The sequence below is a fragment of the Etheostoma spectabile genome, chromosome 16, assembly GCF_008692095.1.
Source record: "Etheostoma spectabile isolate EspeVRDwgs_2016 chromosome 16, UIUC_Espe_1.0, whole genome shotgun sequence".
Lineage (NCBI taxonomy): Eukaryota > Metazoa > Chordata > Actinopteri > Perciformes > Percidae > Etheostoma > Etheostoma spectabile.
The window spans coordinates 15,488,698-15,513,068 of record NC_045748.1 but is presented as its reverse complement, the minus strand read 5'-3'; the positions used below and the strand labels follow the sequence as shown (position 1 = coordinate 15,513,068).

The 24,371-nt window shown below is 38.8% G+C and overlaps 1 protein-coding gene across 1 annotated transcript; it reads left to right on the top strand.

Annotated features, from left to right (window-relative positions):
* Positions 1–1,652: 1,652 nt before the first annotated feature.
* LOC116704211 (macrophage mannose receptor 1) lies at positions 1,653–23,365 on the top strand. The gene is made up of 50 exons (XM_032539491.1): positions 1,653–1,835; positions 3,265–3,410; positions 3,494–3,606; positions 3,739–3,878; positions 4,175–4,398; positions 4,508–4,614; positions 4,691–4,809; positions 4,944–5,079; positions 5,649–5,731; positions 5,850–5,969; positions 6,049–6,150; positions 6,247–6,405; positions 6,519–6,601; positions 6,826–6,970; positions 7,056–7,100; positions 7,198–7,365; positions 11,815–11,934; positions 12,050–12,160; positions 12,279–12,311; positions 12,481–12,618; positions 12,737–12,883; positions 13,026–13,160; positions 13,303–13,460; positions 13,567–13,711; positions 13,889–13,943; positions 14,089–14,155; positions 14,256–14,389; positions 14,475–14,518; positions 14,648–14,821; positions 15,079–15,233; positions 15,388–15,501; positions 15,632–15,747; positions 16,187–16,341; positions 16,442–16,647; positions 16,730–16,907; positions 17,091–17,315; positions 18,114–18,283; positions 18,368–18,438; positions 19,119–19,219; positions 19,305–19,424; positions 20,047–20,184; positions 20,273–20,427; positions 20,605–20,704; positions 20,855–21,090; positions 21,552–21,735; positions 21,853–22,101; positions 22,215–22,397; positions 22,561–22,620; positions 22,744–22,889; positions 22,986–23,365. Exons 1-50 carry the CDS (start codon positions 1,793–1,795, stop codon positions 23,028–23,030), a joined length of 6,501 nt encoding a protein of 2,166 aa, XP_032395382.1. The 5' UTR covers positions 1,653–1,792; the 3' UTR covers positions 23,031–23,365.
* The last annotated feature ends 1,006 nt before the right edge of the window (positions 23,366–24,371 follow it).

The following is a 24,371-nucleotide window of genomic DNA, read 5'->3' as shown; positions in this document are numbered from 1 at the left end:
CTTTGACATTACTTTTTTTCGAGACTGACTTTTTATGACTTTTTTCAACCTACCATACTATGACCTTTTCATGACTACTTTATTTGACATACTATGACATGACTTTTTGCACAACTTTTTGACATGCTATACTATGACTTTTTATAACCTATTTCGAAATACTATACTAAGACTTTTTCTGACACACGATACTATGACTTCTTTATGACTTTTTTTCTTCATACTAAGACTTTTTTTTGTGACATACTTCACTTTTGTTGGCATACTATACTATGACTTTATTTGGCTTATTTGACACACTACTATCACTCTTTATCACTTTTTTTCCACATACTTTACAATGACTTTGTTAGCACTTTTTTCAACACATTATACTATGTCATATTTATTTGATATTTATGACATTTTAGGCCTTTTATTTTGGTAGGACAGCTTGGACATGAAAGACTGCTGGTCACTGTTTTTGACATACTACACTATCACTTTTTTGACATGCTACAATAAGACATTTTTTATGACTTTTGTCGTCATACACCATGAGTTTTTGATCACTGTTTTTGACATACTATATACTATGACTTTTTTATCTTTTTTTTTACCTACTATTCTATGACTTATTTTTTTCAATATGTTTTGTTTTTATATGTTCATTTTAGGCGAAGCATCTTTACATTGGTCACATGCCGTAGCAGGCAAGCTACTTTTTAAAAACCTTTTTGACATACTATACTATGACTTTTTCTGAAATACTATACTTTGACTTCATAGTATTGCATGTCAAATAAAGTCATAGTCACTTCTTTTGACATACTATACTATGAATTTGTATGACTTTTTGAGAAATGCCATACCATGACGTTTTTTGACATGACACACCATGACTTTTTTACTTTAAATTTTTTTTGTGCATTGTAGGCCTTTATTTGATAAGACAGCATAGACATGAAAGGGAAGAGAGAGAGGAAATGACATGAGGCAATAGCTGCAGGTCGGAATTGTACCGACAACCTGTGCAGCAAAGACGGAGCCTCTTCACAGTCTACCAGGTAAGTTACTTTTTTGTAACTTTTTTTTGTCATACAATACTATGACTTTTGTTAGACATACTATACAATTACCTTTCCATGACCCTTTTCAACACACTATACAGACTTTTTTCTCACTATTTTTGACTATACTATTACTTTTTTTCAACATTCTATACATTCTATATCAAGAAAACAATTGTATGATGTATGATTTCTTCCATTTTCAGCAATTGTTATTTAGTAAAAAGAATACATAGCACACAGAAAAAGCTTTAAATTATATATTTCTAGCCCTTTAATCTCCTAATTAGGTAAATCAATTTTTTTTTGAAGCACATTAATCAAATCGACAAAAGGTGTTGTACATTAAAATGCATTCATCACTTAGTAACATGTAGAATGACAACATTTGTTTTTTTGTTGTTCTCCGTTGTATGAAATTATAATGTTTTACCCTTAATATTGTGCATTGTGGAATAAAAATATTCAACTTTGTTTTGGTAGGTTGTAATGGAGAAAATAAGTCAAGAGGTTAAGTGTTTGTCATTTTACTGCTTTTAGTCTTTGGACCCTGGACAGGTGCTGAAAAGAGGTGAACCAAAGAGAAGATGCTCAGAGGTCTGATGACTGGGAGCAAGAGCACATCACACACACTGCCACATTCAGGGGAGTTGGGGGAAAAATTGAAAAGCTATTGAAGTGTGCAGAAACACTTCTTGAGAGGTGAACAAAGAAAAATATTAAAAAGGGACAGAAGACAAAGAATGCTTCTGCAGCTGCTCAGTTTTGCTGCTCTTCTTGCTTGCGGTAAGTCTTTTTGATTACATTTTTAGGGAGGTCGAGGCATAAACTTGAGTGCACTGAAGTCCGTCCTTAGAAACCTCAGAATAAAGACACGAGTGTCACAACAAACAAGAACTCAATGAAATATGAATTGAAAGTTGTGTTTTTAATGTGAGGCAGCTGTTTGGTGCACTGATTAACTACAGCTTTTTACTGTTTTTTTGAAGAAATTATTAAAAGTACATGGAACACATAATGTGCAGATCCAAAAATTGAAGAAAGATTGTGTGAACCATAATATTATTACATGAACATTTTTATTTTGGCATAAAAGTAACAAAAGGATGGGTGGAAAAAAGATTTATGTCAATTCCTACGGTGGAAATTAAAAAGGCTCTTAAATGTATAATACAATCAGCAGTTATCTCTGCAGTATATTTACTTTGGTGGCTATCACAGAATTAGCTTTACATGAACCATAAGGTTAATAGTCTGTTTTTTCAGAACAAAGGAATAAAAAATGTATAATTCAAGATAATTCTAAACCTTTTGTACTTTGGTGTTCAACTAAAGTTTTACCAATTTTGGTTTGCTACTACTACTTTTTGTCAAAAATATCTAATAAAATCAACTGATCATCTTAAGAATGTGAAGAAAATGTCTCTACGATGGGTTACTTTTATTTACCAATTGTCTTTAGAGAGAAATTATGGTTTATTCTTAGGAAATAATTCTGGCAGAGAATTGTAGTATATTTTGTATTTGGAAATATTTTGTATCAGTGGTCATCCAAGCTACAGAGGGTAATGGAGTCTTTTAGGCACTGATGGCATGTTTTAGTATCGGATGGTTGACGTTTTTGAAGCCTCTCTCTGGTGAGAATTTAATTGTTTGAGATGGAAAGTCAGTTGGGAGGCCAATCAACTTTGCATCAGTGGTGGTTTTGTTGTGGTCTTTAACCCATTACATGCAAACCATGTGATTCTAGAGTCTTGTTGAAGTTGTTAAAGTCAAACATTACCCAAAGATTTGTTTAAGAGTTGACTGACATTGCTGGACTGTGGATCTGTCATGGGACTTTTATGATTGATGGGCATTCAAATGATTTACCATCTTGTGAAATTTCCCATCAACTGGCCATTTTGTTTCACTTATCAACCATGAAAAGTAATCACAATACTTTTATTCCACTATTCTTGCTGACTTAGTATTTAGTTGAAGCAATGTAAAAATGTGATTAACATACCGCCATGGTTAATATGTATTTAGTTGACCAATAAACTAAAATCTTGATGTTTCATAAAGAAGCATGCTGGTAATAGAAACTAAGGTGGAGAAGGATGGTATTTTTGATGTACTGCCTCATTTGTGTTATTTTCTAATTCATTTTTTCATCTACATATCCTTTTTGGTTATGTACATGCATGAATAATGTGTTTTTTTGTGTTTTCAGCCCATTGCCAGTGTCAGCAAGGCTGGAGGGAGTATGAGAATAGATGTTACTTATTTTCAACTGATACAAAGTCATGGATGGAAGCCAACGCATTTTGTATGGAACTTAACACCAACCTGATGAGCATTCAGGACATTCATGAAAGGGTGAGGAGGCCCACGGAGATTTAAGTTTGATAAATGTGCTCTTATCATTTCACAAACTTGGGTTAATTTATTTTTATTTCTAGTTGTGGGTAAGGACGCAAATTGGCACAGAGATCTACTGGATTGGCCTAAATGACGAAATCGCTGAAGGTGTTTGGGAGTGGAGTGATGGGAGTCCTTTTATACCATACCTAACGTATGTAACACTGTTACCTCTAAAATATCAGCAAAAGGAGTTACATGACACATTAAAGCTGTACATTAATTAAAGTGTGATGACGGTCCATTTAACTGAAGTTCATCCAAAACAATTTCTCTCTTGTTTCAGATACTGGATGCAAGGCCAGCCTGATAACTGGGGCAATGAACCCGGGGAGGACTGTGGTCAGGTAGTAGGATCTAGCTTTGGACAGTGGAATGACGAGAACTGCAGTGTTAAGAGGAAATACATCTGCAAGTACATAAACCGTAAGTCCGCTAGCTGTAAAACTGAAACTCTTTAAGGCTAAGTTTTTGTTGCCTCGGTGACATGGGTAACCAAAATGACATTTAACTCTAAGTGGAATGATAGTTGTTTTCATTTACAATTTTTCTAAAGATTTAAATTTATACAAAACCAATAATATACTCTTTTTTTTCATGCAAAATTGATTTAAATGTCAACATAAATAAGCTCAGATCAGACACTGTAGTTCCTCTAGATCATGGACTGAACGAGGGGGAATCACTACATCCAAAACATATTTTCTTTCTTGCTCTTCTAGAGAATCCTAGCCCACAGTGTGACTTAGCCAACGGCTGGAAACAGCACGGCTCCAACTGCTACAATTTGAAGGCTGACACCAGAAAGAGCTGGGCAGCAGCGAGACATGACTGCGTGCAGGATGGAGGAGACTTGGTGTCCATTGTCACAGCAGAAGAAGAGCAGTATGTCACAGGATCACTGGATCCGTCGTGGGTTGACCTCTGGATTGGGCTTTCCACACTGGTGAGAGGAGCATACTGGGGCATTAAGACGCTCACTTGCCTCTTTTATAAATTAATATTGGATATGAATATTGATTACATCAATGTTAATATGAGCTTTGATTCTTCAGAAATGCAACAAGATTTCATGTCAAGTTGAAGCAGGAAACATTCAGTACACCTGGTCTGATGCTCTCTCAGTGACGTACACAAACTGGGCTGATGGTGAACCTTCAGGGTAAAATTTTAAACTGTTTACATTTAAATTAATATTAATTTGTGCAATCAAGGTTTAAACTCATGCTGTCCAACAGTGATACACAGGCCGGCTCATGTTCTGCAATCATCAAGGATGCATCAGATACATTTGGGAAATGGAGATCCCATGTGTGCAGATATGAACGTCCTTACATGTGTAAACGACCACTGAACAGTAAGATGGATTGTTTTGAAAACGCACAAAGATGATATCTTTAATTCTCATTATAACAGTATCGTAATGTTGTTTGGATTCCTTCCTTTTAACCTCTAACATTTTCCTGCTGTTCCCCTAAAACTCTCCTGCAGCTATCTGCCCTACTGGCTGGCTGAGCTTTGCTGGCAGTTGTTACTGGATGGTCAGTAATATCAATCTGTTGACCACCTGGCATGAGGCCAGCACCAAGTGCTCTGATATGGGGGCCCACCTGCTGATTGTAAACAGGTGGGAACACTGTAACTTCCTCTTAGAAATCAAAAGTTGAATTCATTAGCAGCCTGCTGCAACATGCATACAGATACTGTATTATCACCACCCTTAACGTTGCTAATGTCACCTAATGGTCGCTAATTTAAAAGACAATACTGAGTCAGTTTGCTGACTTTGTGACCACATTATGTTTTGGTCAGTGACAGATAAACGTTTCAATGGTTTTATCCCAAAAGGTAAAGCTGTGTTAATTGTTTTTTTTTGGCAAAAGAGCAAGCTGAAAACACAAGTTCAACATAAAATTAACATTATTGCTATAGCACGTTTTAGCAAGCAGTTGCCCATTTACACATCAAGCAGACAGAACAATGAGATGAATGTCCGACATCTCTATAGCTGCTAAATGCTCAACTATTTTACCATTAGCTATTAGCTTTGTCTGTTTGCCTTTAGTGCAGTGTATAGTAGCTCTATCTGCTCTAAAAACAACATGAGGCTAAAAGACTGAGTAGCTGAGCAGGACTGCAGGAGAACTGTAGAAATCTTACCCTGTCTGTCATTTTTGTCCCGTTCCTCATGTGCAGTCAAGAAGAACAGTTCTTCATAAATGGGAACCTTCCAGACTTTCACCAAGTTGACATTCCTGACATCTGGATCGGTTTATCAGGTACCCTACACACTATATGTTTTAATGCTCACTTGTGAAACAAAAACAAAAATGTCTTGTTATCTATACAATTATTGGGATTTGTGAACATTCGTTTTGCGGTTTGTTATTTTACCAGATAAGGACCAGGACGGGGATTTCAAATGGGTGGATAAAGGAGCGATTACTTTTTCAAACTATGGTCCTGGTTGGCCTAGAAACACTGCAGGCACCTGGGACTGTGGACAAATCTTCACAGGTAGAATCTACCATTTCAGACCCTAACTGACTCTTTGGCAGGCATTGCAAGACCAACATCAGTTTGTGTTCTCTTCCAGGAAATTATGAAGGCAAATGGGAAACAACTAACTGCTTCAAGAGCATGGGTTACATTTGTGAGATGACAGGTGGACAGAACATCAAACCAACTTCAGCCCCTGGTCAGTCAGACTTCACGTTTCCTCCTCACATACTGCCTAGCTAAAGCTGTGTTAACAACTTTTGAAAATGAAAGTTAATACATGTGTTTGCTTCAGATTCCCACTGTGACCCTGGATATTTATTGTATGGGGACTTCTGCTATCACTTTGAGACTGAGTCAGTGAAAAACTGGCAGGATGCTGAGACTCACTGTAGCAGAGAGCAGGGTCACCTGGCCAGCTTCCACTCAGAGGAAGAACTTAGTTTCCTAACTGGTGAGCGGCAAAGAAAGCCTTCTAGTTTGTATAATCATCATGACATAATTTATCAAGAAATTACATGTTATTTGCATATAGATATATATGTTTTATGTGGCTTTTATCTGCAGCTCACATGCCAGGGGAAGCCTGGGTTGGTTTGAATGATATCAATGTTGAAAACCAGTGGGTATACACCGATGGAACTCCCTCAGTAAGTTATGAAGCAATGAACATATTGTTTGATACATATACCTTTAGACTAATATGAGTTTGACACCAAGAAATTACATGATCATCTTGAACAACCCCCATAATCACAAACATTTGGAAATCATGTACAATCCTGTTCTCTCCTTAATGTTCTAACAATAAAACGCTGCAGTCTGACTGTGAAGCTGCTCATGATGAAGCAACATTTGTTTCTTTGGATATCAGGATCTCCTCCCATGGGCACCAAACCAGCCAGACAACTGGGAGAACAACGAGGACTGTGCGCACCTCAGAGGGATGGATCACCATGAACCTGGAAAACTCAATGATGATTTCTGCACCTCCACAAAGGAATTTATCTGCAAAAAAGGTTTGATTTTTTTTCTGTATCGCATGCTTCTTGTGTTGTATTTATACTGTATTTTGTAGTCATTCTTTGCCATGTCTTTCCACAGCCAAGGGACAAGGACCTCCTCCCCGGCCCCCAACATCTGGACCAGGTTAACTTGATAGTAAACTGATCATCACACCTTAAGCATGTTCTGAGTCCAATAATATGTGTTTATCTGGCTACGTGGACTGTTATATTTGTTACAGGATGGAATGATAAATGTGGTTCTTGGATGGCTGACCCTTTTAACGACCACTGCTACCAGTTTAACTACCTGTCCATGAGGACGTGGACAGAAGCTCGGGCCGACTGTGTTAACCAGGGAGGAGACCTCGTCAGTATCACCAATCCCTTCGAACAGGCCTTCATACAAGGTCTGACCTTTACATACACATCTTTACTCTTTGCTCATGTTCTTCATTGAGAGTTCACATGAGTATATCAACAGGTATATGTATAACAGTTTACTTATATACCACATAGGCTACATTAAATCATGTATTTGTCCCAATTATATCTGGAATTGAAATATCATAATAATCTGTTATAATCTGTCATACTCTAACAACCAAAGTGTACTACCAATTAACCAATTTAAACTTTTTTTACTGATGGCTCTTGTAAGTAGAAAAGTGAGTCAATTCTGGTGAAAATTGGTCTTGTCTTTAGTCTCTGCGTTGCTTTCCAATGTGGGAGAAGGTGTAGTGATGTGTATTGTATCTGCCACAGTGTTTATTTTAAATACTACCACCAGGGGGCGGCAACATGCATTTGTCAGTTTCTGCACTTAGTGCTTTTAAAGAGGAATTTTACACCCGCCAAAAATCTTGTTTCCACTGACCTCCAGCGGTTTATGGAAAGCCAAACAGTCCAAATACACGTGAATTTTCACACGTAAACAACACGTAAACACACGTACAACGCGCAAATACACGTAAACAACGCGTCGATTTTTCACACGTTAACAAACACGTAAATACACGTAAACTACAGTAATTAACGCGAAACGCCGTTAACACACGTAGACAACCGTAGACAACGTGTTGTTTACGTGTTCATTTCATGTGAATTTAGCCATTTGGTCACTTCTCCATTTGAATGGGTGAGCGTCCTAACTCCCATTGGCTGCTGACAGTAGGTTAAACCATTTCTGTAAGCCTGGGGAGGGGGTCGCCTGCCAATTTCAACATGCAAAGGATCCTCACTTCTTTTCTTTCCATTTCTTCTTTTTTGGTTTAGCAATCAATTTAAATTCAATGAATTTACTATTCAATTATAAATTATTATTTCTTCTTTTTTGGTTTAGCTTTTTAAAAAAAATATCAATTTAAATTCAATGAATTTACTACTCAATTATAAATTATTTTTTGATATATTATATAATATAGTTATATTACAAAGATGAAAATATATTTCAGCCCACCAGGTAGGGGGGGGGTCGAGTTTTCCCATGTTATCCTATGGAGACTGAAGGGCTGGGGCGCGTTATTTTTATGTCCAATGGTATAACTCATGTAAAAACCTTGTGAAAATGACATTTTCCACAATAGAAACATGATATAAATGGAAAACCCTACTATTCTAGCTATAAAAATTTCAGAATCATGTTAGTGCATGATATTTCAATAACCGCTTCATACGCGCTTCAGGATGACGGCAATTAGTTATTAACAGACATTCACAGAGACGTATAGCCCTGCAACAATCTATCTATAATAACACCTCTTGGAAGTAGTATCCATGATATACAGTAAAATATTAAAATTGTGGGAAGTTGTGGGATGTGGCTTAAACTGTTTAATTCGTCTAATCCAGGAGGGACAAATGAAACATTACGCACGTCCCACTCTTGCTGTAATAACTCAACAGATTTGTTCAAAGCTAAAAATTAAACTGTATTTGACAGATGACAGGTGTAGGTTGCTACTGACAAAATATTAGCTTTCAGTGTGATGTGACCACTTTGTAAATTACGTTTAAAAAAAAGTGTTTCAACTGTCCCGCAAAATACCTTATATTTTGTAAAGAGGTTGAATAGTGTAGAATTCTAAATATATACGGGGTATTCGGGATGGTGACCACAACGGTGTCATCAATTTTGAAAATCTAACGTTAAATAGGTAAAATGCTAATCAGGTTGTCACATATGTGCAATGTACAGTGAAGAAAATAAGTATTTGAACACCCTGCTATTTGCAAGTTCTCTCACTTAGAAATTTGGAGGGTATTGAAATTGTCATCGTAGGTGCATGTCCACTGTAAGAGACATAATCTAAAAAAAAAATCCAGAAATCCCAATGTATGATTTTTAACTATTTATTTGTATGATACAGCTGCAAATAAGTATTTGAACACCTGTCATCACTAATCTGACCCTCAAACCTTTTTAGTCTCTCAAAATGTCCCTCCACTCCATTTATTATCCAAAATGGGGGTGGTAGCATCATGGTTTGGGGGTGTTTTCTGCCACAGTGACAGGGCGACTGCACTGTATTAAGGAGAGGAGGACCAGGCCTGGTTGGAAATTTTGGGGACCAACCTCCTCCCTCAGTTAGAGCATTGAAGATGGGTCGAGGCTGGGTCTTCCAACATACAAAGACCCAAAGCACACAGCCGGAAAACCAAGGATGTCTTGGATGAACATATCATGGTTCTGGCGTGGCGCAGTCTCCAGACCTAAACCCAATAGTAAATCTTTGGAGGGAGCTCAAACTCCGTGTTTCTCAGCGACAGCCCAGAAACCTGAATGATCTAGAGAAGATCTGGGTGGAGGAGTGGGCCAAAATCCCTTTTGCAGTGTGTGCACACTTGGTGAAAAACTACAGGAAACGTTTGACCTCTGGAACTGCAAACAAAGGCTACTGTTCCAAATATAAACATTGATTTTCTCAAGTGTTCAAATACTTATTTGCAGCTGTATCATACAAAAAAATAGTTAAAAGATCGTATATTGCAATCTAATTACACAAAAAGGTATTTATCTGTATATTAAACTCCATAAATTAATTCAATATTTTCAACTTTCAATGAAAAACACTATTATATGTTTAAACTACAGTTCCCTACAGACACGCCATGTGCTTTGGTACAAATCCTCACCACAGTTGTAGTTTTTTCTGTTTTGTAAATATCTATGGTTTTAAAAATATATATCTACTGGATATACACAATATATAGTACAGCCAACATATGAATTACTATGTATCTAAATGATCACTTTAACAAAAAAAAAGATGTGGTGTATTTCTGTTAAACGATCCAGTTTTGATGAATGTGGTCTTGGTTGGTATTTCTTCTGTTTGCAAAGTATGGTTATCTAGCCTACAGCCAAAACCAACATGCATTTCTACACCATGTTTATATCAGCCATAATGTTTAAACTATCCAAGGCAGACTGATCACAAGCGTAACGAAATTTATGTTTCTGTAAAGTGAGAAGTCCAAATAAAATCAAACTTGTGCTAAGAATTACATGTTTAGTCAGTATCTTAAGGAGAAAAACTACACTACCCACAATCCTAAGCGCTTGGAACCCTTCACATTACCCGCGAAAATGCGAATGCTAGATTGAGTTTGTAATGAATGGATTCTACCATTCAGGTCTATAAATGTCACAGTCTTATAACTTTTGCCGTTTTCAAATTGGTGGTTCCAGCCTTTAAATTAGATAGTGGTGAGGAAAAACTCCATTTAGGGGGAAACCTCGGACAGACCAAGGTTTGTAGGCGGTGTTTGATGGTGCTGGTTTGGGGGGGTGAAAAACAGTGGCAATAGTAGTCAAAATAAAGATAATGGCAATGACTAGAAATAGTACAATAAAAACTTGTACAGAAAAAAACATACAACAGCCAAATAACCAGGAACCACAGTACAATAAGTGCAAGAAAGAAGAAAAAAATGCTACAATCAATTGCGCCTCTCTGGCAATGCAACTGAAAAATCTTTTGAAAAAACACAGCCATCCCCCTACAACAATCTGCTGGGATTGGAAAGTTTAATGAATGGTGTTAAAACTGGAAGGTCCCCAAAAAGGTATAATTATTATATTATATATATTTGTTATTGTTATAATTATTATAATATATAAAATATAATTTACAATTGAGTAGTAAATTCATTGAATTTAAATTGATACTTTTTTTCAAAGGCTAAACCAAAAAAGAAGAAATAATAATTTATAATTGAATGGTAAATTTATTGAATTTAAATTGATATTTAAAAAAAAAAGCTAAACCAAAAAAGAAGAAATGAGAAAGAAAAGAAGTGAGAGGATCCTTTGCATTGAATATTGGCAGGCGACCCCCTCCCCAGGTTTACAGAAATGTTTAACCCTACTACTCACACCAATGGACTTGGACGCTCACCCATTCAAAATGGGGAAGTGACCAAATGGCTCAAATTTACATGAAATGAACACGTAAACACCCGTTGTCTACCGTTTTCTACGTGTTGTTAACCGGTCGTTTACGCGTAATTTACGTGTTTTTTCGTGTATTTTACGTTTTGTTAACGTGTGAAAAATTGACGCGTTGTTTACGTGTATTTGCGCGTTGTTTGCGCGTTGTTTGCATGTTGTTTCGCGTTGTTAACGGTTGTTTACGTGTGAGAATTCACGTGTATTTGAACTGTTTGGCTTTCAATAGCGGTTTAACTTCTCACTTTGGTGCAGTGATGTACAGCGGGACTACAGGACACAATGACATCACTGTTGGTTGTGGTAGCAGGTTCAACAAAACAGCTAAAACTTTTGCTGGTAGAAAGACACTTTTCGGGAAATATTATTAAGCTTGACTCTCACTAACTTGTATTGATGCTTCTTTCAGGTGTGATCCAGGTGAGTCCCACAGGAATCTCTCTGTGGATGGGTGGTCATGACTCCGTCACCGAAGGCGGCTGGGAGTGGACAGATGCTTCTCCTTTCAAATACATCCGCTGGAATGCAGGTTCATTTAAAGCCAAAAATATTCTGCACAGTTTTTGTTAGAAACAAAGCATGTAAGAAGCATTGTTTTGCAGAAAAATGACAACTGAATTTCCATTCTTCATGTTTCTTCAAAGGTAACCCAGACGACTATTACGGTGAAGATTGCCTGTCTATTCTAATTAACAACGGCTACTGGAACGACGACAACTGTGAGAACAAAAGAGGATACATCTGCAAGCGGAAAGGTAAGATATGTTACTTTCATTTTTGTTGTTGACACTTGCAAACAGAAGATATTATTTAACCCTAACCCATTTATTTAGAGTGTTGACTGTAGCACCATTCTCATGTTTCCTCTTTCAGGAAATACACCTGAGCCTCCTCCACCTCATGATGGTAACATATCCTCCCTATCTGGCATGGCTTCTGCACAGTGACTTCTTAAAACAAATCAAAATGTCATGATCAGTTCTATTTGCACACCAACTATATAACTACAAATGACATGAAACCAAGATGAATTTGTCATCAAGTAAATACTAAGTGCGAATCCTTCCTGCTGCAGGTTTCATGACGGCCCTGGTGTGCCAGGACTCCCCTGCTGTCCTTCATTGTCCACATGAAAGTGTAATTAACATCCAGTCTGCTTTCTACGGACGAAAGAGTGATGACATCTGTCCACACCTGGATGGTTCAGGGGGAGGTGCTGCACAATATTCACTATGTCCATGTGAATTGTTGCCTTTTGACAGGAAATTGTATGCTGTAAAACACATTAATGGGTAAATATCTTTAACTTAAATATAATCACTGTTCTGTAGGAAGCTGTAAAGTGGAAGGTGTCCTTCCTGACATTAGAAAGAAATGTGACAACCACCCTTACTGCTTTGCATACGTCCATGTGGAGGTGGACCCCTGTCCCACAGTTTCCAAATACCTTGAGATCGTCTACAGCTGTGAACAAAAAGGTTGGTTCTTCTTTTCGTTCTTTGACTCATTTTAGCACTTAAAAATCCAGCCACCACGTCCCCTGGAGTATCACAAAATGCCTCAGAATTTTTGATCACAGCTTAAAGCCAATGTTCTGATTGGTGATTTGGCTGCTCACAGTGTGTCTGCACGGCCTGGGTGTCGAGGACGGGAACATCACGGACTCTCAGCTCTCTGCTTCGTCCTCCACTGGTCTCTTCACTCCCAACAAAGCTCGTTTGAATGGAAATTCCTGCTGGATGCCCTCAGGAAGCCGTATGTACAAACCCAGCTGTCACACATACAAATAACATTTTCATCGATTGTTGAAGGTGAAGACAGGGTTTCATCTTTATTTGATGTTGAATTAGTACCCTCGCATTAAACCTCATTCTGGATATAATGTCCCATCTTCCAGCAACTTCAAGCTGGATCCAGGTGAACCTGGGCCAGACCAGAAAAGTAACAGGAATAGTAATTCAAGGTTGTCCTCAAAATGACCACTGGCTCACCAAATTCAAGATCCAGCACAGTACGGACGGAGCAAGCTGGACTGACTACACTGCTGACGGCCAGGTGAGTAAGCAGAGACAGCCACCTGCTGAACTTAAACCTTATGGTTCAAAACCAAACCGTGAAGTCAGAAAACAAGTTGTCATTCTGAAATGTTCTTGATTTCCAGTTTTTCCCAGGCTCAACTGACAGAAACACTCCTGAAACTCAGCTACTGGGTACACCTGTGTCAGCCCAGTATGTCCGCATCCTCCCACTGGAGTTCAGTGGTCAGGCAGGCCTTCGCTTCGACGTCTTAGGGTGCACACCAGACTGTAAGAAAAACATTTCAAAATCAAAGTAAACTTTACTATCCTGCAGTGGGAAATTCTTGTGGTCTTACACATGTATAGTGTTTTTACAATTGTAAACCTATATACTCCAAAATAAATACTTACTTGTCGTCACATATAAACACTGACTATCAATAATGAAAATTTGTGGTTTAACAGATGCAATCACATGCGCCAATGTGCCCAACTTCAACTTTGCCAATGACAAAATGACGTAAGTGGACCCTGAATTAACATTTTACATACATAGTGATGTACTTCATATTATGTGTAACCTTTGTAGTATGTTCTGTGTGGTATTTTGTGGTATTTCCGTTCATCATACACACTGAAGCAACAGATTATCATGTGTCTTTCAGTGTCCATTGTCCAGCTGGGTGTGCTAATGCTTATTACAGCGTGTACGGCACTACAGTTTATCGTGGGGTATGTGAGTGTATTGTCTAAGTACAGTATTGAGGAAAGATTTCTTTTTAACATACAGGATATATATATATTTTTCTCTCTACTCTGTCTTCTCTAACAGGACTCAAACATCTGTGCTGCAGCTATGCATGCTGGAGTGATATTAAATGAAATCAGAGGAGACTGTACTTTGTTGAAAGCTGCAGGACAGAACTTCTATGCCGGCTCCACCAGGAATGGCATCACCTCAAGACAGTAAGCAGCAGAGTTTCACACTAAATCCCTTATTTGTTCACCAGTCCTGGGAGACAAATTTAGTAAAACACTTATTTTTCTACAGATTTGATGGAAACTATGCTGTTTCGTACACTTTTGCAGATGGGGGTGAGTTGAGATGCATTTACTGAATTAATCACTTTACTCTGAGCAGACAAGTCGTTTCTGTGTGTTTTACTCTGTTTGTGTGTCAAGATTTTTTGGTTCTCAATGATTGCACTGAATTCTGTCCTACAGAGCTGAGGTGTTCAGGGCCTGACTGGTACGAGTTTGGAGACTTCTGCTACAAACCTTTTGAAGACAAAAAAACATGGCATAGTGCCCAGCACACCTGCAGAGCTATGGGTGCTCAACTCGTATCCATCCTCTCGATGAAGGAGCAAAGCTGGCTGGAAAGCTACATGTACATGGGTATGGATCTGAAAAAAATTGTTAAAATTAAAGATTAAAGCTGGTTTAATTTGAAAAAAGTAGAAAGGAGGTTAAGGAAAAGGTGAAAAGGTAACACCTAAAATTAACTTTTATTCTCTCCCACATGAAGCCTTTAGGGGTAGTGATCACATTTTGACTCTGGTAGGCTGCTGAGATAGAGAAAAGAAAAAAAAGCACATTAAAAATAACTAATTGAATTTATTCCGAGGTTGTTGTTTTTTTTGTTTTTTTTACAGCCAACAGTGACGTGTGGACTGGTCTGAATGACCTGGTTGTGACTGGTATGTTCACCTGGTCTGATGATCACATGGTTACCTTCACTTACTGGGCTCCGGGGGAACCCAACAACCACGATGGGTTCAGTGAAGACTGTGTTGAGATGTTACACCAGGTGAGAAGGATTGAAATAACATGTACTCTCTCATGTACTAGTACTATACTTTTGATACTACAGATTCAAACCAAAATCTGACCAAAGTGTATCTGTATTCATTCCTTTTTTGCAGTGAATTGTGGTCATTTTGATGTTACTCCCTCTTTTCCAGACTGGACGATGGAACGACGTGTCCTGTACAGAACTCAATACCTACATATGTAAAATGCCCAAAGCCCATTACCCAGTGCCCTCTGTGAAACCCACTGTGTACGCGTGTCCTCAGGTAGGACAAACTCTACCCATACATTTTAGTTTTCAAGTTTTTCTGTTCTCTATCCAAGCTTAGACCTAAGTAGTGATGCTATAAAAGCGGTGCATGTTGTGTAACGAGATACGTCTGTGATATGTGTCAGGGCTGGGATGCATACGGCTACTCCTGCTACTGGATGGAGGAGACCACCAGGAGCTGGTCAGAGGCTAAGGATTTCTGTAAAGAGCAGGACGGCTTCTTACTGCACATCGGAGACATGTGAGTGACAACCTATCCCCATTCCTATTGTCCACCTTTTTTGATGAATGAATTTTCTAATTACAATTTTCTAATTTCTTTATTTATTCAGAATGTTTGAACTCATTCTTGCCTAAAGGTTTTCTCCCTTTCTCAGACTTCTTTATGTTCTTCTGTTGTGGACAGGAATAGTGTAACACATTATTTGCAGGGGCACAGTTGTATTAATTGTTCCCTTCCCGTCATCATTTAAGGTTGTGTGCGATGTGGAGTGTGTGCAAATTAATTGGTATTGTGATACTTTAGAAATTCTCCTTGTCACATTTCAGATCTGTAACTTGTTAAAGACAGGATAAATTAATAATGGTGGCAGATTTAGCGTCTTAAAGATTTGGTCATGATAAAGGAAAAACCTGATTGGCCATAGTTTTTAATTGAATCTATGTATCTTTTACTGCAGTTATGAGCAGGCACATTTTACAGTGGCACTGTCAGGAAAGACGGGTTATTGGTGGATCGGCCTGCGTGCTAAAGGAGAGGCAGGTGGAGGGGTCGACTACATCTGGGACAACGGCTTACCTCTCACCTTCACTCACTGGGACAGAGATCAGCCAGGTACAGCACTAACTAAACACTAACCCTAATATCAGCTGGACAGCATGATACATGTATGATATAATACATACACATTGGAAAATGTCCTTTCTGTTTCTAGATAACGGGGATGGGACTTGTGTGGCTATGACAACCGGTCAAATTGGTGGTTTCTGGGATGACCAGCAGTGCTTAGAGAAACACGCCTTTGTCTGTGAGAAACCGAGGCCCGACATCACCCCACCTACTAAGCCCCCGACTCCTCCTCCTGCACAGGGCTGTGCTGATAGTTGGACGGCTCTGCCTCACTTCAGAAACTGTTATAAGGTAAACAAGGAAGTGAATTAAACACTATTCTCTGCAGGGGGGACATTGGGTCGGCGCTGATTTAATGGCTAATATATTGCAGCTCTTCCACAATGTGGACTGGTCCAAGAAGAAGAGCTGGGGGGCAGCACATGAGGACTGTGTCGCCAGAGGAGCTAATCTGGTCAGCATCCACAGTCAGGAGGAGGAGGAGTTCCTGTCTCTGTACAGCAAAGGCAGCAGCAAGTGGATAGGCCTCAAGCACAACCCAACAGAAGGAGGTGAGTATAATGTGTGTTTCATACACACATCTCCCTGGTGGAAGGTAATTGATAGATAGATAGATAACTGTATTGTCATTGCACATGTACAGGTACAAGGCAACGAAATACCGTTTGGAGCATTGGGATACAAATAAAGAATACACACAAATACAAAACCTCATGACTATTCCCATTGTGTAGGTTATTCTTGGAGCGATGGCACACCCCTCTCTCACACCAACTGGGGCAGCGGGGAGCCCAACAACCACGAGGGCCGCGAGGAGTGTGTGGAGATGGTGAGCAGCAGCAACGGGACCTACTCCTGGTGGAACGATCTCAACTGTGACGCTAACCAGGACTGGATATGCATGATTACTAAAGGAAAGAACCCCATCCTGCCCCCAGTGCCTCCACCTGTAGTCCCAGGTAAACCATTCCCACAATGCCCTTGTCCGACAAAAACAAGTTTTTTTTCAGGTGTCAAAACAATTATGAATGTTCATTTGGAGCTGAGGTAGCAGAGAGAAACTTGTACAAAGCATTGACTTTAATGATTTACAAGTGTGAAACTTTACCTTCAATACAGCAGGTTTGGCAATATTTCTCTGGGCACTTTATTGTAATGTCTTACTTCAATTTTTTTTTTCTTATTATTATCAAGATTTCAAGCTAAAATGATAATTTAAAAAACAGTGACCAAAATAAGAGCACTGTCTGTCAAAGGCTATTTACAGGCAATAGGCAATACAACCAACTCTAAATAAAGTAGCTACTCCTACTCGTTTGATACCTATGCTGCATCAGAAATCACTTCAAATTTAATATAAAGTGTACTTTACTTACCCTCCGCTATCATATTTAAGTGTCCCACTTCGGAGTGCCACATTTCTTTCAATGTAGTAAAATTCCGCAAAATGGAACAAAAACAGGATCTGTGAACAATCCTACAAAATAATACTTCTTTTATAGATGCAAAAATTACAGTCGATACGACACTACTCTTCTCAGTGATGATTTTGTGAGAAATTTCAGTGAGAAATTTTAATTTATTGCTCACTAAATAGGAAATTACTGAATTTCTGATTTATAAATATGTAGGGATTATTAAATGTAGCCTGATGGACCCAACATACATGATATATATTTATGTGGTAGGCTTTATGTAATTGTAATGGAGTAAAATAATGAGCAGATCATATTCATGTTTGTTTCCTCAACCCTCAGCTACTGATTGTGGTACTAACCTTGGCTGGAGGAAGAACAACAACATCTGCTACTACTACAACGACACCGACATTGTGGACTTCCACACGGCTATGATGCGCTGTCACCATGAGAAGGCCTTACTCGTCTCCATCCTAAACAAAGACGAACAGGCATATGTTAACAGCATGGTACGCCACTTTTTTTTTTTTGAAGATAATACTGTAATGTTTTACAGTGAAATATGTTTGTGTCATGTTGTACTGCTCTTCCAGGTGGGGACAGGCCAGGTGGATGCAGCTTGGATTGGAATGAGGATGTTTGGCATTGCTGGTGGAGAATACATGTATGTGCATTTCTATGTGTTGGAGTTGATGTGAATTTAAAGGGAGAACCTCCCCAGGATATGCATGTTGTTTTCATAAACGTGTACTGCTCCGTTGTTTGTAAACTTGACTATTAGTTTATAATCTGAGAAGCAGACTGACATATTGTGTTACATCTTTTAATGAATGGCACGAGGGGACACAGATAGAGAGGGCAATGCCCCAAAAAAACGGTGACCCGTGTGTACTTGGACTATCAGCCACATGGACCCGATCACTACCTGGAGTTGACCCGCCGCTGGGCAGAGCAGTTCAACAAAGAGAAGGAGCAGTGGCTCATGTGAGCTTTTATTGATCAGACTTGAAACAGCATGCACAAGTGTGTGTACACATGAAGGAGAAGAAACAAAAGAGACAAATAAGTGCCAAGACAGTATGACAGCACTTACATGAAATTAAGTGAAATATAAAGACATGTTCAGGTTTAAAGCGACACAAGTCCCTAATTTAATATCAATAGAAAAACTGAAAAAACGTGTCAGGGTGATGGCATCATAAATGTTAGCTTTGGTGCTATGTGGTCTGTACAGTAGATGTTGATATTCCTGTCCAAATTACTGCATCAGCACTATGTAAATTCTGCTCTTTATAATGTGACCATAAAAGGTCAATGCCAAGTTTCTCTGTTTTATCTGCACAGGTGGGTGGACTTCTCCCCTGTGACGTACACTCACTGGGGTCCAGGTGAGCCCAACAACGCCAACGGGGAGGAACAGTGTGTTCAGATGAAAAGACATCAAGGTATTGAAATTATAATTATTGTGCTGAACGGTTTGCTAAACAAACTCCTGCTGGTGATGTTTACAATGAGCTCTGGCTTGTTAAGGTGGATGGAATGATGCCAACTGTGGCAGGGCTGGAGCAGGTTACGTCTGTAAGAAATTCCCCGGAGATATTCACACCCCTCCCCCACCCACACAGCCCTGGGAGGGCAACTGCCCGGCAGGTAACGCACACATTTTAAATACAAACACAAAGCCTACAAACTACATTTTTTGTGTTATTTGAAGAAAAAAAATGCAGGTTATATGTAAATGTATGTCATATTTCAGAGCACAGTTTCTCAGCCATCACACTTTTTTATTTGACATGCTAGTTGACATACTTTGGCATTTCAACGACTTACTACATTATGATATTTTTTGCATCAATGTTGTTAAGTACCTATATTTATCAGGTATGGATAAATCAACAGATTATCCAACAAATACCTGTTTGGTAATTGTATGTCTTTCAACCCCTATTTCAGAAAATGTACTATTTAACAATATGAAATAAGATTAATTATTACGTTGCATTTTATCTATTTTGCCTCCAAGAGTATTCTGAAGTCATTTCCCAATATCAAGATGTAAGCAAAACACATTAAAATGGGCTTTGTTTGGAGCTGACTGCCAGCCTTATACATTGCTTAATGCACATCATGTAATATCATTATTGTATTAAAAGTAGTTTATTGTACATACTCAAAAAACATGCGTTTACCATCAAGCTGTGATTATACAACCAATAACTATCAATGAAATATGATTCCTACAATGTAACCTAGTTACCTTCCTTTCCTCAAGGTTGGATGCGTTTCAAGGATAAATGCTTCATGTTCAAAGGGAAGAAAAATGACATTAAAGCCAACTGGTCTTACGCTCGGAACTGGTGCAAAGACCAAGGAGGAGAGCTGGCAGTTATCGATGACCAGTACGAGAATGGTAAGCTAGATCTATGAAAAGTAAACGGTCCAGTGGCTCCAGGTCAAAGAGACTGCTCTCTAAATTGGCATCCTCTCTTCTCCTCCAGACTTTGTTTCTAGTTACCTGAGGGACCTGAAGGGTCCAACGTGGATCGGCCTGTCAGATCTCTTGTTAGAGAATCAGTACGCCTGGAGTGACGGGGTCAGCCCTGTGCTGTACACCAACTGGAACGACAAGGAGCCTAACAACGCAGGAGGAACGGTGAGAACACTTTTCTTCCACTCCAGAGATATTCATGATAACTGGAGCAAAGCAGGTGGGGAATAGTGTGAATCTTGTATTTACAAAAGACAGACAGGACTAACACCTACACACATGCTTAAAAAAAGCTCACATACATAGTTAGATACCTTGAAGCTTCTTTGTCCTTCTCAACAGGAACACTGTGTGGCAATGGGTCACAGCCACCTGGTGAGCGGCAAGTGGAACGATGATGCCTGTCATAAGGATCACAGCTTTGTCTGCTACAGGAAGAAATGTCAGTAAACACTCTAGTTGTCAATCTTCCTGCTTAAATAACATTAATTTCCTTTTAGTAAGAAAAACAGAAAACATCTCAAACATTTAGTTGTTAATTTCCTTGTTCAGCCCTTATTGAAAGACATTTCTCCATCTGCTTCCACATCAGCAAGCAGCATCCAACCTCCACCCCCAACCAAGAGCCCCTGCCCAGCTGGCTACATCTCCTGGTACCAGAACTGCTATAAGCTGGTGGAGGAGCATGAGACGTGGGACAAGGCTCAGATGTCCTGCGAGCAGCAGGGAGGCAACCTGGCCAGCATCGACATGAGCTACGACCAGGCCTTCGTCGCTGGAGTGGTCCTGCAGGGCAGAGCCGACGCCTGGATCGGACTCAGGCGCAAGGTGCTGTCATAGAGGGAACACACAAAAGTTAACCTAAACTAAAATTTTATTAAAAAGACATTAAAGCCCTGAAAACTTAGTTATTCCAATCCAAACTACATATGTATGAATAAGCAAAAAGCTGAGTTAAAAGCATCCCTAAGATTTCTTATTACTTAAGTTTAACACTCTAAAACTCAGCTAGTGTGAGGTCAGACTAAACAACCCACCAACTGCCAGTTAATGAATCAATACCACAATATACATTATGTCTACTAAAATTAATGATCCTGCATTCAAAATCCTATGTTATATAAGTACATTAGTATAATCAGCCAATAATACAGTTCAGCATCAACGTTATTGAAATAAAAGCATACGAAAGGTTTAGAGAGGAACTGTTTATTTGGTGAAACTGCAATAGGGAAAATATCTAATTTTAAGTAAACTTTAACCAAAAAAAACATTTCCTTGTAATGTAGGATGATGGCGCCTACACTTGGACAGATGGCTGGCCAGTCTTTTTCACTCACTGGGGACCAGGAGAACCCAGCAACATTAAGGAGGAGGGCTGCGTGAGTATGCACGCTTCACACGCGTTCCACGGGACCTGGAATGACACCAAGTGTGACAATGCAAAACCTTACATCTGCAAGATCTCCTCAGGTATGTAAAACAAACTAAACTGACATTTTCTTTTTTTCCCTCTAATCTGTCTTTTACACATAAAAAGATTAATTTAGTCTTGAAGTGTTGAGGATTTAACTCATATCATTCCTTTAGAGAATCCGCCGCCGACTCCTGCCCCTGGGGACGGGATGTGTCTTCCATTCTGGGTACCCTACGGCCGCTACTGTTACTATGTGTACAACGGTAAGCAGGGTTTCTCTTGGCCTGACTCCCTTCACTACTGCCAGTCGGCCAAGGCAAATCTGGTGTCCATCCACAGCAGAGCGGAGGTGGAGTTCCTCAGGAACCTCAACTACACCAAATATCACAACATCTGGATCGGCCTCACCAGGGACCGCAACTGTGAGTGTAGAAATGAACTTGGACTTTGATGACTTGGACCTGATCTTTAAATTACATGGATATACTATGTGCACTAACCTTTTTTTGATGCTGCACCTTGTATGATTTTCTAGTTGGCTGGGGCTGGACAGATCAGACGTCTCTGGGCTTCCTCAACTGGGCTCAGGGTGAACCCAATGCAGCCTTTCACCCTGGGGAGGTGGGCGAGGAGAACTGTGTGGAGATGTACCAGGACGGACAATGGAACGACAACAACTGCCTGCAGAAGAGAGGCTTTGCATGCCGCCACCGCCAGTGTAAGGATATTTATTAAATTGTTTGACATTTGGACGAAATACAAGGGACGACAGGCTCTTTTGGTTCTCAAAGTGCTCAGGAGAAAAGAAAAAAAAAAAGATTTTAACTGTGATATAATAAACAGCAGATTAACAGCTTCTTTGCGCAAAACACTATTTTCAGATCATACAACTGATGATGGCGGTAATCCAATTTTCCCCACCGATGATCCAAATGTCAGCAGTGAGTGGGACAAATACAACTTCCTTAAGTCATTTAAAAAAATGTTTTTATATCTTCTACTTTTCTTTCCCAGTTTATTCAGTTGTAATTAACTAGTGACACATCTGCTATGTGTTTTTACAGATGGAGGGGTGATAGTTGGCGCCATCATTGCAGCCATTGTGGTTTGCAGCCTGGTAGCTGGATTGCTGTACTATGTTTTCAGGGTCCGAGGCTATAAACTGAGCGGTTTAAGCCTGCCAACAAAAACAACCACTCCTGTCGATGTGGTAAGTTATTGATTAACCTGCAATAGTGGAGTGTGAACACGTGATTACGTTTTTATGGCAGTATAAATGCTAAGTTGTGTCATTCTTCTGTTGCAGCCTGCTTTCACCAACCCGAACTTTTCAGGAGAATCAGACACATAGACCATTTAAGTTTTGTACAGTACACAGAATTGTTTTCAAATCGGTGATAGTGTGATAGAGTGCTATAAGATTTTACTCTATTGTATATATTGTAATACACTAATAAACATAATTTGTATTAAAACTTAGTTTTAAGTGTCGCACTTACATTTTTGGGGTGCAACAGTTGTTGTTTACAGCAATCTGTGCCACATGGCCAAAGTAATTCAGAAATGTTGTATATGAAGCTCACTGTTAAGGTGTTATTTACTTATCTTTACCAACAAATTGTGTAATTCTTGTTTCCTTAATAAAATCAGTAAATAACAATAAATTAAGAGTTAACAACAATAAATTATTTTCCAGTGTTTATTCATCTCTGTACACTGCAACACAAATTCTTCACATATTTCACAAAGGAAAAAAAGCATTCTTCAAAAACCTTTCTAACATTTTTTCCAGTAAATAATTATTTGGACAAGAAGTGTAAACTTGTTGCAGAGTAATTCATAAATGAAGCACCAACAATCAAGGATGATGGAAATAAAGACATGTTGGAAAAGACAAAACAGTTGAAGTTGCACTATTATGTCCAATGCCAAAATGACCCAGTACGCAATGAGACATCTGCTTGCTGATGATCAGTACATAAAAATAATCCCAAATGCTGTGGCACCAGTGTACTCGCTCCTTAATTAAAAAAATATAATTTATGTGAGAAAATAAAGTCAGGAACACTTTGTGATCCTTGTTTAGCCCTTTTATCGTGGAAGTGCACACAGACAACTGAATTAACATGCGGAACATTTCAAAACCCAATAGTATTTAGTTCAAGAAACGGGCTATTTTAATGTGCTAATCTAAAGCAATGTTTCTTTTCCCACAATTCATACGGATTATTATTGTATACCTTGTAATTTGTATTAACTACGTCAACACCTTACTAAAAACTTTGAACCACTCTTGCATTATTGAATCAAATCAAAGTTGCAATAAACCAGTAAAGACTAGAACAGTCCTGCAGGTTTTGGGAACGTGTTGTTTTTTTGTCCAATAACTGAAATTAACAACAAATACTCAACAAAGTGCATATTTTTAATAAGATGCAGTTTGGCCTTTATTCTACTCCCACAGATTTAGTAAACGCATTGCAACTCAATTTTTTCTTCTCAACATAATTGTGGGAAACAGAGAAAAGCAGCTTCCTGATGCAAAAACAAATCAAGGGAGCACTACTGTAGTTTCCTCTCTGCTGAACCATCGGTAGTTTTACTATACTTGAAAGGTAACTCAAACTGACAAACATGGCCAATGTCAAACACTACATCCACCACTATACCTAAGGAAAGTCTGGGATGTAAA